Genomic DNA, 14,228 nt, shown 5'->3' on the forward strand with positions numbered 1-14,228 from the left:
TTAGAAACAAAAAACTGGGGCTAGAGAGGTGGCTCAGCGGCTAAAGGTTCCTGCTGCCAAGCCTGAGGACTTGAGTTGAGTCCCCAAGACCCACATAGAGGAAGGAGGAGCTGACTCCTGCTGTAAGGTGTCTTCTGCCCTCCACATGTCGGCTGTGGCACACAAGCTCACACACTTATTAAGTAACTATACCCTAAGATGTTCAAGCTTATGTTTGCATTTAAGGACTTTTAGGAAACTAATCTCTGAAGTCATTGGAAATTTGTTTAACTTACAAAGTTTCTAATTATATTCTAGAGGTGGTTTGAAATTCTACTGGAATCTGTCTATAATCTTGGCATTAGTGGTGCAAAGGCCAGTGGCTTTCTGAGAGTATGAGGCTGGCCTGGTATACAGACAGTTCAAGACCAACCAGAACTCCACAGAGAGATCCTTTCTCAAAACAAACAAAAATATTTATTTTTTTCTGTTTGAAGACTGAAGTTCACTTATGAGTGGTTTATCCTATTAGGCAGTTGCAAAAATGGTCCAGCAGTGCTGTACTTATGTGGAGGAGATCACAGACCTGCCAGTCAAGCTGCGGTTGATTGATACCCTGCGTATGGTTACAGAAGGAAAGGTGAGTTTCTGCTGGCGTGACTTCTTACTGCAGTCCGTGAGGGCCGAGTGCTTCTGTGCTGCATAGGTGTATATCTGTGTTGTGCTTTTGTTAGTTTGTGTTTGTTGTATGACTGGATCTCTGTGCTGCCACAGTCTCTACTCACTGCATAGACCATGCTTCAAACCCCAAGGAATCTGCCTGCCTTCCCTCCCAAGTTCTGGGACGAAAGGTTTATACCACTGTACCCAGCATGCATCACCACAGCTTGCTCAGAATTAAGTGTTTTTAATCCCAAAATGTATGTAGCTTTTTGAGAAAGAGGAAAGAGATGGGAACCTGGAACTTACCATTCATTTGCCTTGGCCTCTTGGATAACTAACTGGGTCATGTGACTTTTGTAAAAATTATTTACTTAGGTATTTTTTTTAATGTAGGAATAATCTGTCTGTATATACACCTCTGTGCCAGAAGAGGGCATCTGATCCCCCTTTATAGATGAGTCACCGCAGGGTTGCTAGGGATTGAACTCAGGACCTCTAGAAGGGAAACCAGTGGTCTCTTATATGCCGAGCCGTCTTTCTAGCCCCAGCCAGTGTTTTCAACCATGGAGCAATCTCACCAGCCAGGTCATGTTAGTCAAAATTTATATGGCTCAAGACATTGTAGATATGAGGAGAGAGAGAGATTGATTGAATTTGATCGATGTGGACTTACAACATGGCCCAGTGAATTATTAGGTGTGTCCTCCTGAGCCAGACAGCCTTCCTTTGATATCCACAGGCTCTCTAATTTTAATTCCATGTGTACTTCATGGCATTAACATTTGTGTGTGAACACACACACATACACAAATGTGTGTGATTAAAGAAAAGGATACTGTTTGAATAGTTGATGTTATTGGAAGTTGAAGTTTGGGGCTGGGTATGGAAGGCTTGCTAGAGAGCATGGGTTTTATTTCTCAGGCTCTTTAGGGGTTACACTTAGATTTTTGGTGGTTTGTTTGTTTTTTATAAAGATTTATTTATTTTAGTTACATGAGTACACTGTAGCTATCTTCAGACACACCAGAAGAGGGCATCGGATCCAAGTACAGATGGTTGTGAGCCACCATGTGGTTGCTGGGAATTAAACTCAGGACCTCTGGAAGAGCAGTCAGTGCTCTTAACCACTGAGCTATTTCTCTAGCCCTGTTTGTTTGTTTTAAAGATTTATTTTATTCTATATAAGTAGCTGTCTTCAGACACACCAGAAGAGAGCATGAGATCTCATTACAGATGGTTGTGAGCCACCATGTGGTTGCTGGGATTTGAACTCAGGACCTCTGGAAGAGCAGTCAGCGCTCTTAACCACTGAGCCATCTCTCCAGCCCTAGATTTTTGGTGTTTGATTTGTTGGAAATTAATCTACTAATTTTATAGCTACAGAAAATGCTAGCAAGCATGGTGGTGCAGACCTTTAATCTCAGCACTTTCAAGGCAGAAGCAGGCAGATATCTAGGCCTACACAGTAAAGCCCTGTTTCAGGAGGGAAAAAAAAAGAGGCTAGTAGTTTAAATTGTTAGCAAGATCAGATTGAGGGAAGAAAGGTAAAAATGGATAGTCTTTTGTGGCTCCTGCTAGCTTCAGACTGGAGGTCCTGCATCAGCTTTTCTGAGTACAGGAATTACGAGTATGCTTCTTACCTGGATATATGGAGATATATATATATATATATTTTTTTTTTAATTGTAGTTAATATGAATTGAGCTGGTAAGTGCCTTAGTGGCCATGGACATGCTTAGAGTAGATGCAGACCTGAGTTGAGGGCACAACATCCAGAACAAAAGATGAACCTGATTTAGAGCCTTAGTAGAATTACAGATGTTGAGCTGTGCATGTCCTTGTTGCAAAGTGTTATTTGCAAGTCTTCTAAAGCCGCTCTCTGTTTTTCTGTGCCATTAATTCAGCATGTGGTGGTCCCATTACTTTTTTTTTATGCTGTTATTGGGGGCGAGGGGCTTGGGGAGGGGTTCGAGATAGGGTTTCTCTGTATAGCTCAGGCTGTTCTGGTGGTCCTTGCTCTGTAGACCAGGCTGACCTCACAGAGATCCGCCTGCCTCTGTCTCCGAGTGCTGGGATTAAAGGAGTACACCACCACTGCCTGGCTCTTCTGTTATTGCTAAACACATTAATGTATACTTAGTTTCCCAAAGCAAAAATGAAGTTTTTTAGGTTATTTTACTTTACTCGTATGTGTTGGGGGTTGGTACCTACATGGGCCAGAAACGAGCATTGGATTCCTTGGAGCTGAGGTTGCAGGCATTTGTGAGCTACCTCATGTGGGTGCTGGGATCCAGATTGCAGTCCTGGAACAGCAACAGTGAGCCAATGAGCTGTGTCCAGCCCTGCAGTGTTTTATAAAGGCTTTTGCATCATGGCTCTGGGTGTAAAACGAGAGATGTCTCTCAGTGTGTGTGGGTGATGAATTGTCTGTACGATGAAGCTGTCAGACCTAATAGTGCAACTCCACCCTTTAAGTGTTAACATGTTTCTGCAGGCATTTTAATACTGTCAGTTTCTGTTTGTAGATTTATGTTGAAATTGAGCGTGCCAGGCTGACTAAAACCTTAGCAACTATAAAAGAGCAAAATGGCGACGTGAAGGAGGCCGCCTCCATCCTGCAGGAGTTACAGGTAAGGTGTTGTGGGGCCCTGTGGGCTTACATGCAGAGTTGGCAGTATTCTCCTGCGGAAGTGGCTTATTCTGATCCCTCATTACTTCTTGCTAAGTTACCAAGAGTAAGCATGTACATAGCACAGTGTTCTTTGGGACCCTGGAAACTGATTTTGCAAGCTAACCTGCTAAACATAATTTGAAGAAATGTTAGCATTAAAAGGTTGGCCTCAGTTTTTGTAGAATTATTTTTGAATATTTGTGTTCTGTTTGGATTTTGGGGTTTTTTTGTTTGGTTAGTTGGTTTTGCATTTTTGAGACAGGGTTTCTGTGTGTAGCCCTGGCTGTCCTAGAACTAGTTCTATAGTCCAGGCCGGCCTTGAACTCAGAGATCCACCTCCCTCTGCCTCCTGAGTGCTGAGATTAAGACATGCACCACCACAGCCTCTGTTTAGAATTTAAATAAGTAAGTGCATTGCTGACTTTACCTTAGGAATCTATTTTTAAATTATCGGCTTTATTTTTTTTTAAAGATTTATCCATTTATTATATAAGTACACTGTAGCCATCTTCAGACTCACCAGAAGAGGGCATCAGATCTCTTTACAGATGGTTTCGAGCCCATGTGGTTGCTGGGAATTGAACTCAGGACCTGTGGAAGAGCAGTTGGTGCTCTTAACCACTGAGCCATCTCTCCAGCCCCCATCGGCTTTATTTTTAATGAATGATTGATAACAGTTAAATTTCTCGACCAAAATGGTTTGGCAAAGAAAAATTACCAGAGCTGGAACTCTTAAGAACTCAGTAGTAGGGCTGGAGAGATGGCTCAGCGGTTAAGAGCACCCGACTGCTCTTCCAGAGGTCATGAGTTCAATTCCCAGCAACCACATGGTGGCTCACAACCATCTGTAAAGAGATCTGATGCCCTCTTCTGGTGTATCTGAAGACAGCTACAGTGTACTTAAATATAATAAATAAATAAATCTTTAAAAAAAAAAAAGAACTCAGTAGTAAGTGTTTCCTTTGCATATAGAAGCCTGAGTTTGATGCTGTAGTCACCAGGGCACTCTAAAAGCACAAACCGATAGGCTGGACCTGTGTGCTTTCCCTTTATAGAGCTAAGCATTCTGAGAAAAGCCAGAGATGTTACCAGAAAATAGTTCATGACCTGTGCTCAAAGTGTCAAGTCCCATTAGTGACCTCACAGTGCCTGGGCCCCATCAGAGGCTGCACACTAGGGTAAATAGGTTACCCTGACATCCTTGGGCTAAGGAAGGGAAGAAATGACTTTATTGAAAGGGTCTAGTTCCCTGCATTGTCTTCATTCTCTGATCGTCTATAAATCTCAGATCCTTCATATCAGTGGCTCAAACTGTCGGCCTTGATCCCGCAGAAGGTTAAATGACCCTTTCACAGAGATTGCAAATCAGATGTCCTGACTATCTATCCAATGATTACATTATGATTTCTGACAGCAGAATCACAGTTATGAGGTAGCAGAAAGTGTTTCTATGGTTGGGGATCACCACAGAATACGGAACTGTATTTAAGGATCCCAGCTCTAGGGAGGCCAGGACATCACTCTCCTGTCTTCATCCCAGGAGCCTTCACACACAGCACTGTGCTTAAATTGTCTAGCCAAGGAAACTGAACTTCGGAAGCATTAAATGACTGGTCTGAGGGTTCTGCATACTCATTCTGCTTCTTTTGCCTTCAGAGTCTTTTATTATCAGTAGTAGTTTTTCAAAACAGGGTTTCTCTGTGCAGCCCTGGATATTCTGGAACTCTCTCTGTAGACCAGGCTTGTCCCGGTCTACCAAGATTCATCTGTCTGCCTCCCAAGTGCTGGGATTTACCCAGCTCATTCACAGTGAGTTCCAGGACAGGCAGTGTTAAGTGGTGAGACCATGTCTTGAAAACACCATTTTATATATATATACACATGCGTATGTATATACATGTATGTGGTGTACATGCATGTGTACATATGTACACATGTACTCATCTATGTGTATTCATATATGTATATGTGTGTACATGTATATGTATGTGTGCATGCCTGGGCGGGGGTTGGAGTTTTTGAGTTTTTGAGACAGGGTTTCTCTGTATAGCTCTGACTTTCATGGAACTTGCTCCATAAACTAGGCTGGCCTTAAAATCAGAGAGATCCCACCTGCCTCTGCCTCCCAAGTGCTAAGACTAAAGGTGTGCACCACCACTGCCCCTCAATTCTGTTGGGAATACACACACACAAACATAAATACACATAAATGTATGTGTGACTCGTGGCATGTGCACTTAGAGGTGTGTCTCTACACATAGGGGCCCACAGAGACTAAATCCGGGTATTGAATCTCCTGGAGTTGGAAGGGGTTTCGAGGCACCTGACAGGTGCTGGGTACAGAACTGGGTTCTGTGGAAGGGCAGTGAGCACTTGTATTGCTGAGCTGTGTCTCTAGCCCCACTACTTTGTTTTGTATAATTGCCAGCACTGAACAAGGATACAGAGTTAACAGATAAGGATACAGATCTGGCTAACTACTTCAGTATCCACTTAAGTCATTTAAACTTACCTGAGGAATTGCTCTGCTAGGTGGAAACCTATGGGTCTATGGAGAAGAAGGAGCGAGTGGAGTTTATTCTGGAGCAGATGAGGCTCTGCCTAGCCGTGAAGGATTACATTCGCACACAGATCATCAGCAAAAAAATTAACACCAAATTCTTCCAGGAAGAAAACACAGAGGTGAGCATGTCTCTGCACAGCCTGTTCACACTCAGTGTTTGGCTGGGAGCCGCAAGCCTAACTTACGTTGAACTTGTTTCAGAAATTAAAGTTGAAGTACTATAACTTAATGATTCAGCTGGATCAGCATGAGGGGTCCTATCTGTCCATCTGTAAGCACTACAGAGCCATCTACGACACTCCCTGCATTCAGGCAGAAAGTGACAAGTGGCAGCAGGTAAGCAGTGGCCTGATGCTAGGACAGCCTCAGGGCAGGGTGCTGCTCAGTCTAGAACCCTTGCCTGGCTGGCTCAGGGTCCTCAGTGTGATTCCTACTTGAGAAGGAAAGGGGGAAAGATGACTTGCATTTTTACCTGCTTTTATAGCCTGTAACTGCCATAATGACATTCTCCTCCAAGGTGCTGCTTCCTGTTCATCTGTCTGGCTAAATGGGACTATTTTTTTTTTTAAACATTTATTTATTTATTATGTATACATCATACAGCTTTCTGCCTGCATGTATGCACCTGCAGGCCAGAAGAGGGCACCAGACCTGATTATAGATGGTTGTGAACCACCATGTGGTTGCTGGGAATTGAACTCAGGACCTCTGGAAGAGCAGACAGTGCTCTTAACCTCTGAGCCATCTCTCCAGCCCCTAAATGGGACTATTTTGCAAAACAGAAATCTGTTTAGCATGTTGAAAACGTTGCAGATGCCAATAACTTTGGGAACTTTTTTTTAAAGAGATTTTCCCATTGTTATTTTTGTTTTGTGGTTTGGAGTCAGTCTCACGTATTCTAGGCTAGCCTCAAACTCCATGTAGTCAAAGCTAGCCTTCAATTCCAGGTCATTTTGCATCTATCTCCCACTCCTAGAACTAAAAGTATATGCCACCAGAGCTGCTATAAAAACTGCTGTAAGGGCTCAGAGGTTAAGAGCACTGACTGCTCTTCCAGAGGTCCTGAGTTCAATTCCCAGCAGCCACATGGTGGCTCACAACCATCTGTAATGGTATCTGATGCCCTCTTCTGGTGAAGACAGCGACAGTGTACTCACATACATAAAATATATAATAAATCTTAAAAAAAAGAAAAAGACAGGGTCTGAAACTTGCTGTGTAGACCAGGCTGACCTAAAACTCATGGGCTCCCCTGCCTCTGCCTTCAAGTACTAGGATTAAAGAGTATGCCTGGCCCCTTTTAAGACTATCTGAGTTAAAATAAGAATTAGAACATATACTGTTTCACTCTTTCACCGTTTACTCAATCCCGTTATGTTTCCAGTTACATATGAACTATTGTCTGCAACTTCCTTAGGCTCTGAAGAGTGTTGTTCTCTATGTTATCCTGGCTCCTTTTGACAATGAGCAGTCAGATTTGGTTCACCGGATAAGTAGTGACAAGAAGCTGGAAGAGATTCCCAAATACAAGTGAGTGCATGTGTCACTGTGGAAACCCACTCCAGACTGCTCCCTCCGCCTGTGCCCATGCCTGCTGCAAGACTGCAGTAGGGAAAAAAGTCCCTGCTGCGACAGTGTCAAAGTTAGTGCTGCCAAAAACACTGACGTAGTGCGTTACAGCCTGCTGTTCTCAACAGGTTTATCACCAATAGCCTGGACCCAGAACCCACATGGTGGGATAGAACCAACTCCCACACACTGTCTTCTGACATAGTCATGGACCATAGGGTCCATGCACACACACACACACACACACTCACACTTCACACTCACACACTCATTCACTCACACACACTCATACACACTCATACACTCACACTCACACACTCTCACTCACACTCATTCACTCACACACACTCACACACACTCATTCACTCACACACACTCACACTCATTCACTCACACACTCACACTCACACACTCATTCACACACTCACACTCACACACTCATTCACTCACACACACTCACACACACACTCACACACGTCATCAATATGGTGAGAAGGAAGCTTCCGGTCAGGAAGCACTTTGTATTTGGGACTTGGTGTTGGCAACACTGACTTTGTTAGATGGATCTCAGATACTGAGCTGTCTGTACTCTGCAGGGATCTGCTGAAGCTTTTTACCACAATGGAGCTGATGCGCTGGTCCACACTTGTTGAGGACTATGGGGTGGAGCTACGGAAGGGCTCCTCGGAGACCCCAGCAACTGACGTCTTCAGTTCTACAGAAGAAGGTGAAAAACGGTGGAAAGACTTGAAGAACAGAGTCGTGGAGCATGTAAGAATCGGGCAGCCTGCCAGCCCACACTTTACCTTTCGAATTGTCTTAGAAGTAAGAGTGGCTGATCCAAACATAAACGACTTCCCTTTCTGATGAAGGGGGCGTGGGAACAGCTCTCAGTGTGCAGCTCTGAAGAGCCTGCAGCTCACTACATGGGCCAGGCTGGCCCTGACTTGCAATGACTCTGCTGCCTGTGCCCCCCAAGTACTGGTTACAAGGACATACACCAGGCCCAGCTGAAAACTGTTTTGTTTTATTTTATTTTTATTTTATATGTTTGCTTGCTTGTGTACCAGTGAAGTACCTGTGAAGGCCAGAAGAGGGTATCAGACCCTGTGTTTTTAATTCTTCAGAACTAATTTTCCTCTGTCCTCAATACTGAAAGCGGTATTTTAGACATTTACTCTTTGCAGACAGTACCAGAGTTTATCTTACGTTTGTCTTTTTGGCTTTTCTGAACAGATAACTAGTCAGGTACAGTAGCACACTCCTGTCATCCCAGCACACAGGAAGCTGAGGCAAGAGTTTCAACTTCAAACCCCCGAGTTTGATTTCAGTCTATGATATATAACTGTATCAGGCTACCCAGGGATATTCAGTGAAACCCTTTCTCAAAAAGAGGAAGAGATAGATCAGATCAGGTACCTGTAGATGAGCATTTCTATTAGGAAGAATCCCACAACAGTTCAGAATTTTGAAGGCAGGTGTGATGGCTCAGGAGTGGGGAGGTAAGGCACAAGGATTAAGCGTTCAGGTCAGTTCTCAGCTACATAGTGAGTTTGAGGCCAACCTGAGCTATAAGAGACCATTAAAAGAACTCAGTCAGATGGTTGTTGAGTTCAAGGGGTGAAGGGAAGGGAGAGCCGAGGGTGCAGAGCACCCCAGACTTCCTGGAGGCCCCCGCTGCTTTCAGCCCTGACCGACCAACCACAGAATGGTCTCGTCAAAGTTAACTCCATCTCCCCTGTGTCCTGGTGGTTGCTGAATTCTCTAAAGTTAATGAATAATAAAATCTTTGTCTGATTTCACTTCCCAGAGAAACTAGGAAATGTAAGGTTTGTGTGTCTTTTTGTTTTTGTTTTTAGATAGGAAGCCTGGCCTGGCCTCCCACCTCACTATGTAGTGGGTCTTCTGGATTCCACCTCCCAAGTGCCAGGATTCCGGATAGCATTTAAACCACAGACATCATTAGTAAAAGTGTTTCATGTGTTTCTTTTGAGGCAGAGCTCCATTGTACAGAGCATCCTGGTCTTCATGGAGTCCCAGGCCTGCAGGGCTACATAATAAGGGCTTTCTCAATAAATAAATAAGTGAAAACAACTGTCTCACTTAAAGAAATGATCAGTCAGTAAAACAAGTTCACAAGGGGCTGGAGAGGTTGCTTAGTGGTTAAGAGCACCGGCTGCTCCTCCAGTAGACCTAGGTTCAGTTTATATCACCTATGTGGCAGCTCACACGTGTCTGTAAGTAACTCCCGATTTCAAGGGGTCTGACACCCTCCGAACAGACATGTGTAGACGGAACACCAGTGAACATAAGTGAAATACCACGTTCACAAATACCTGCAGAAGCCAGTTATAGCTCAGGGTTTGGTTTTTCTTTTGAAGTTGAGACCCAACTTCTTTCTAGTGGGGTTGGGGGGACCTAGAGAGAAGCACAGCCCTGTGTTGATTGCCAATGAACTGGCCTGGGAATGTGAACCCTACTGAACTCAACTGTTGTGTGTGTCCTCACAGAACATCAGAATTATGGCCAAGTACTACACTCGGATAACCATGAAAAGGATGGCACAACTTCTGGATCTCTCTGTAGATGTAAGTTCTGAATGTGTTCTCGGGGTTTTCTGGCCATTCCTGTTGTGTGGCAGTGGCCTTGTGAGAAGAGGGTGAGAAAATAATTGTTTCATTATCGTCCATTTATGTGCTGGGACACAAGGTCTCACCTCGGACTGGCTTCCCCCAACTTCCTCTATTCTCTCTCCATCTTCCCACCTCATTCTGCCAAGTGCTGGATTGCAGACACGCATAATCCACCTTGGCTTTTATGATTTAAATTTAAAATTTAGATAATTGGGCTGGAGAGATGGCTCAGTGGTTAAGAGCACTGACTGCTCTTCCAGAGGTCCTGAGTTCAATTCCCAGCAACCACAAGGTGGCTCACAACCATCTGTAATGAGATCTGGTGCCCTCTTCTGGCCTGCGCCCACATATGCAGGCAGAATGCTGTACATAAAATGAATAAATCTTTAAAATTTAGATAATTTAAAGTGTCCGAAGCTATCTTGAATCCACACACCCCTCAAGCCAAAATAGTAAGTTTATAGTTACATTAATATTGTTTGTGCTAACTAGACCTTCACTGAGAGGTCTGGAGGTCTAGGTTCAATCCCCAGTACTCCCAAGACTACATTTACATTGATAATTTTAAGTTCACAGTGAATATGGTAAAAACATTGAGAGAACCACAGAGACATATTGTGCTGATAAAGTTTATGAGGAATACTTGACCAGTTGTGCTAAAATGACTCCAGGGCTTACTGAAGAAGTAGTGTGGTTGTGTGTGTGTGTGTGTGTGTGTGTGTGTGTGTGTGACAAAGATTCGGGAGATGGCATTGCCTGGAATCTTGGGGAACAGAAGGAGCCTAAGTTTAATGCCTCCCTCCCCCAACCCCCACTTTTATAGTTAGTTTAAAGCCAGCCTAGTATACATGAGACCCTGCTTTTAAAAAAACAAAACAAAAACAACAACAACAAAATGTAGGAGTTAATAGCCTAAGAAGCCATTTTTGTCATGGCAAGAACATGCTATAAAAATTCATCTAAAAAAAAGTCACCACACATCAGAGTTGAATGACTTCTTGTGGAAGAGGACACGGGAGAAGCATAATTGATCTGTGGCCTTGTAGTTGCCTTGTAGCAGAGTATATGTCCTCCACCAAGCATTTCTGGGAATAGCTGTATGTATATACATACCATAGTGCCTGTAAGAGGTAACTGTGGGTTAGGGATCCAGCTCAGCCGAGGAGCGCATGCCTAGCCTGTGCTGCCTCAAGTTAGATCTCCAGCACTGCAGAAAAGAAAGGAGGGAAGGACTAGGAGCCAGTTCATTATTGTATCATTGTTCCTGATTATCATCATCAGGGCTAAATCTACAGGGTCACATTTAGATTCAGACCTGGCTTAGAGACACTCAGGTGTGGTGTGTTGGTTGATTGGTAACAGTCTAGCCTTTTCCACTTCCTGGTTTCATTGTTAACTCTGCATTTACTATCAGTGCAGAAACAAATCATGCTTGCATTATCTCTGTGTGTGTGTGTGTGTGTGTGTGTGTGTGTGTGTCCGTCCCTCTAAATCCTGGTCTTGCCTGCACCTCCCCAGTGTTGGGAGCTGCCAGCAACCTGGCAGGAGGCTCATGAGATGACCATCCATTGTTGTAAGTACATCATCATGGTCAGCAGTTGGCAAGGAACCGTCAGTGCTTTGTGTTAGCTCAGTGTTAGCCTGTGCACATGATGAAGGGTTTTAGAGTGTGTTCATCCATCCTAATCCAGTCTGTCTGTCTCACAGGAGTCAGAGGCCTTCCTCTCGAATCTAGTCGTTAACAAGACCATCTTTGCTAAAGTGGACAGGTTGGCTGGGGTCATCAACTTCCAGAGACCCAAGGATCCAAATAACTTATTAAATGACTGGTCTCAGAAACTGAATTCACTGATGTCTCTGGTGAACAAAACGACACACCTCATAGCCAAAGAGGAGATGATACATAATCTACAGTGAGGGTCTGGATGCTTCTAGAAGACACAAAATTGGAGGTCATTAAAAAAGAAAGACTGTTTTCGTGGTGTATATGTTGTTTTTTCTTACTATCCGATCTTTTTTCTAAAATTTTAAGATAGTAAATGTGTTTAAGCACCTCTGCCTTTTCCACTCCTTGGTTTCATGTTAACGCTGCAAAACATTTTCCCAGTCTGAAGACGGAAAGGTTTGTGTCCCAGCCTTCCTTCGAGTGTATTGGTACCATTTGTTTCTATTCATCTGACCACTACATGACAATAATGAAAACAGGACATGTGTGTTAGCTCCTGAAGTTGCCTCTTCTTGGAGAGCTGGTGATTAACAAGTGTTTATAAATAATCGTGTCATAAAGTTATTGATGACTTACTAGAATTAAAAACAAAACATAGACCATGCAAGGATCTTCTGTGTGGAGTTGTGCTTTGAGTCTGACACTGGCAGGAAGTCTCTGGCCTGAACGCACTTGGAATATGAGTGTTCTTTCTCTCAGACTGCACAGCGTGGTGGAGGACAATGGCCTGATCCCCCTGCCTCTACTTCCCTGGTGCTCCAATTCCATGTGGTGCTGGGATTGAACCCTGGGCTTTGTACATGCTACACAAACAGCACTAACTCAGTTGGCTACACCTCCAGCCCCATAAACAGACCTAAGTAACTGTAGTTTGCTTATGTGGGGCCTCGAGCTTCTTTGATGTCCTGATTGTTTTCAGGTGGTCTTCCATAGCCCAGCCTGTGTCCTGGAGCCTCCACCCCGCCTCCCCAGGAGCGCACTCCCAAGCCCAGCTTGACTGGTAGTTAACTAAGTCAGATGATTAATAAGTCAGATGATTGACACCATATTGATACAGGCTGCTTTCTATTACATCCTGGTTTGGCTTTCGGGGTTGTTAACCACTTCTTCCCATCCTTTGTATGAACTTAAGCCTGACACCTGAGGCTTTTTGTTACGTAGGAAGTCCAGACTAGAGCCTCAAACATGTTAGCTTGCCTATAACTACGAACCTGGCCTTACGACTTTTTGTTTCTCGACAGGGTTTCACTAACTTGCTCAGGCTAGCCCTGAACTCACTCTAGCCCAGCAGGCCTTGAACTTGGGATCCTGCATAAACTGGTCAAATAGCTAAGATGACAAGCCTGTGTCATATGGCGTGGCTCAGCAGGTGTCATTCTTACAAGGCTGCCTCCAGGCTTCAGGTCTAGTTCTGGCCTGAAGGGGCCAAGTTCCACAGCCTGGCTCTAGGTTCTGATCACTTTAATACTTCAAAAGGACTGAAAAGCTTAAGGCCACCCTCGAACGTCATGGTTTAATTTTTCTTTTTTGAAGAATTGAAACAGGTACTTCTATTGTCAGCCTCTGAGATCAATTAGTACAAGCGGGATTTGTAAGGTGTTTTTTTTTTTTTTTTTCTTTTCTTTTTTTGGAGCTGGGGACCGAACCCAGGGCCTTGCGCTTCCTAGGCAAACGCTCTACCACTGAGCTAAATCCCCAACCCCGGTGGTTTTTTTTTTTAAATGTCAGAGAAAATAAATGAAAATGTTAGAAAATTAAGGTTTTTTTTGTTTTTTTGTTTTTTTCTTTCCCCAACCCTGGTGGGTTTTTTTTTTTTTTTTTAATGTCAGAGAAAATAAATGAAAATGTTAGAAAATTAAGGTTTTTTTTGTTTTTTTGTTTTTTTCTTTCCCCAACCCTGGTGGGTTTTTTTTTTTTTTTTTAATGTCAGAGAAAATAAATGAAAATGTTAGAAAATTAAGGGTTTTTTTGGTTTTTTGTTTTTTTCTTTTTTTCAGAGCTGGGGACCGAACTCAGGGCCTTGCGCTTGCTAGGCAAGCGCTCTACCACTGAGCTAAATCCCCAACCCCAAGGGTTTTTTTTTTTTTAAGTGGAAGAGGTATGGTATATGCTTTTGTTTGTTTTTTTTTTTTTTAAGTCCAGATTCCATAGAGATCCCACAATTGTCCCAAATTGTGGAATCATGAAGTAGGACAATTTGGTGGCCGTTAAGTGGGATGTGATGAGAATTAGTACACACGAATGGAGAAGAGTGTTTTAGTCAGGCATGGTGGTGCCCGCCTTTAGTCTCAGCACTGGTGAGGCAGAGGCAGACAGGCAGATCGTTGAGTTCAAGGCCAGCCCCCACTATTCGCAGCAAACCTTTGTTTTATTTTTCTTTAAAACATTAATTTATATTTCATTTGTTGATATTATATTTTACAT

General features: G+C 43.5%; 1 protein-coding gene across 4 annotated transcripts in view; it reads left to right on the forward strand.

The window, feature by feature from the left end:
* Psmd12 (proteasome 26S subunit, non-ATPase 12) overlaps positions 1 to 12,053 on the forward strand; it is a 34,395-nt gene extending 22,342 nt beyond the window's left edge. For 2 of the 4 annotated variants that reach the window (XM_087570843.1, NM_001005875.1), the window contains 8 exon segments: positions 512 to 619; positions 3,168 to 3,272; positions 5,846 to 5,995; positions 6,078 to 6,212; positions 7,294 to 7,406; positions 8,042 to 8,216; positions 9,956 to 10,033; positions 11,786 to 12,053. In XM_087570843.1, coding sequence (XP_087426969.1) covers positions 512 to 619; positions 3,168 to 3,272; positions 5,846 to 5,995; positions 6,078 to 6,212; positions 7,294 to 7,406; positions 8,042 to 8,216; positions 9,956 to 10,033; positions 11,786 to 11,995 — 1,074 coding nt within the window. In that variant the 3' untranslated portion in view covers positions 11,996 to 12,053. 4 annotated transcript variants of the gene reach the window in all.
* Positions 12,054 to 14,228: the final 2,175 nt, after the last annotated feature.

This window comes from Rattus norvegicus, chromosome 10 (genome assembly GCF_021556685.1).
Source record: "Rattus norvegicus strain SHRSP/BbbUtx chromosome 10, alternate assembly SHRSP_T2T, whole genome shotgun sequence".
In the NCBI taxonomy this organism is placed as follows: domain Eukaryota; kingdom Metazoa; phylum Chordata; class Mammalia; order Rodentia; family Muridae; genus Rattus; species Rattus norvegicus.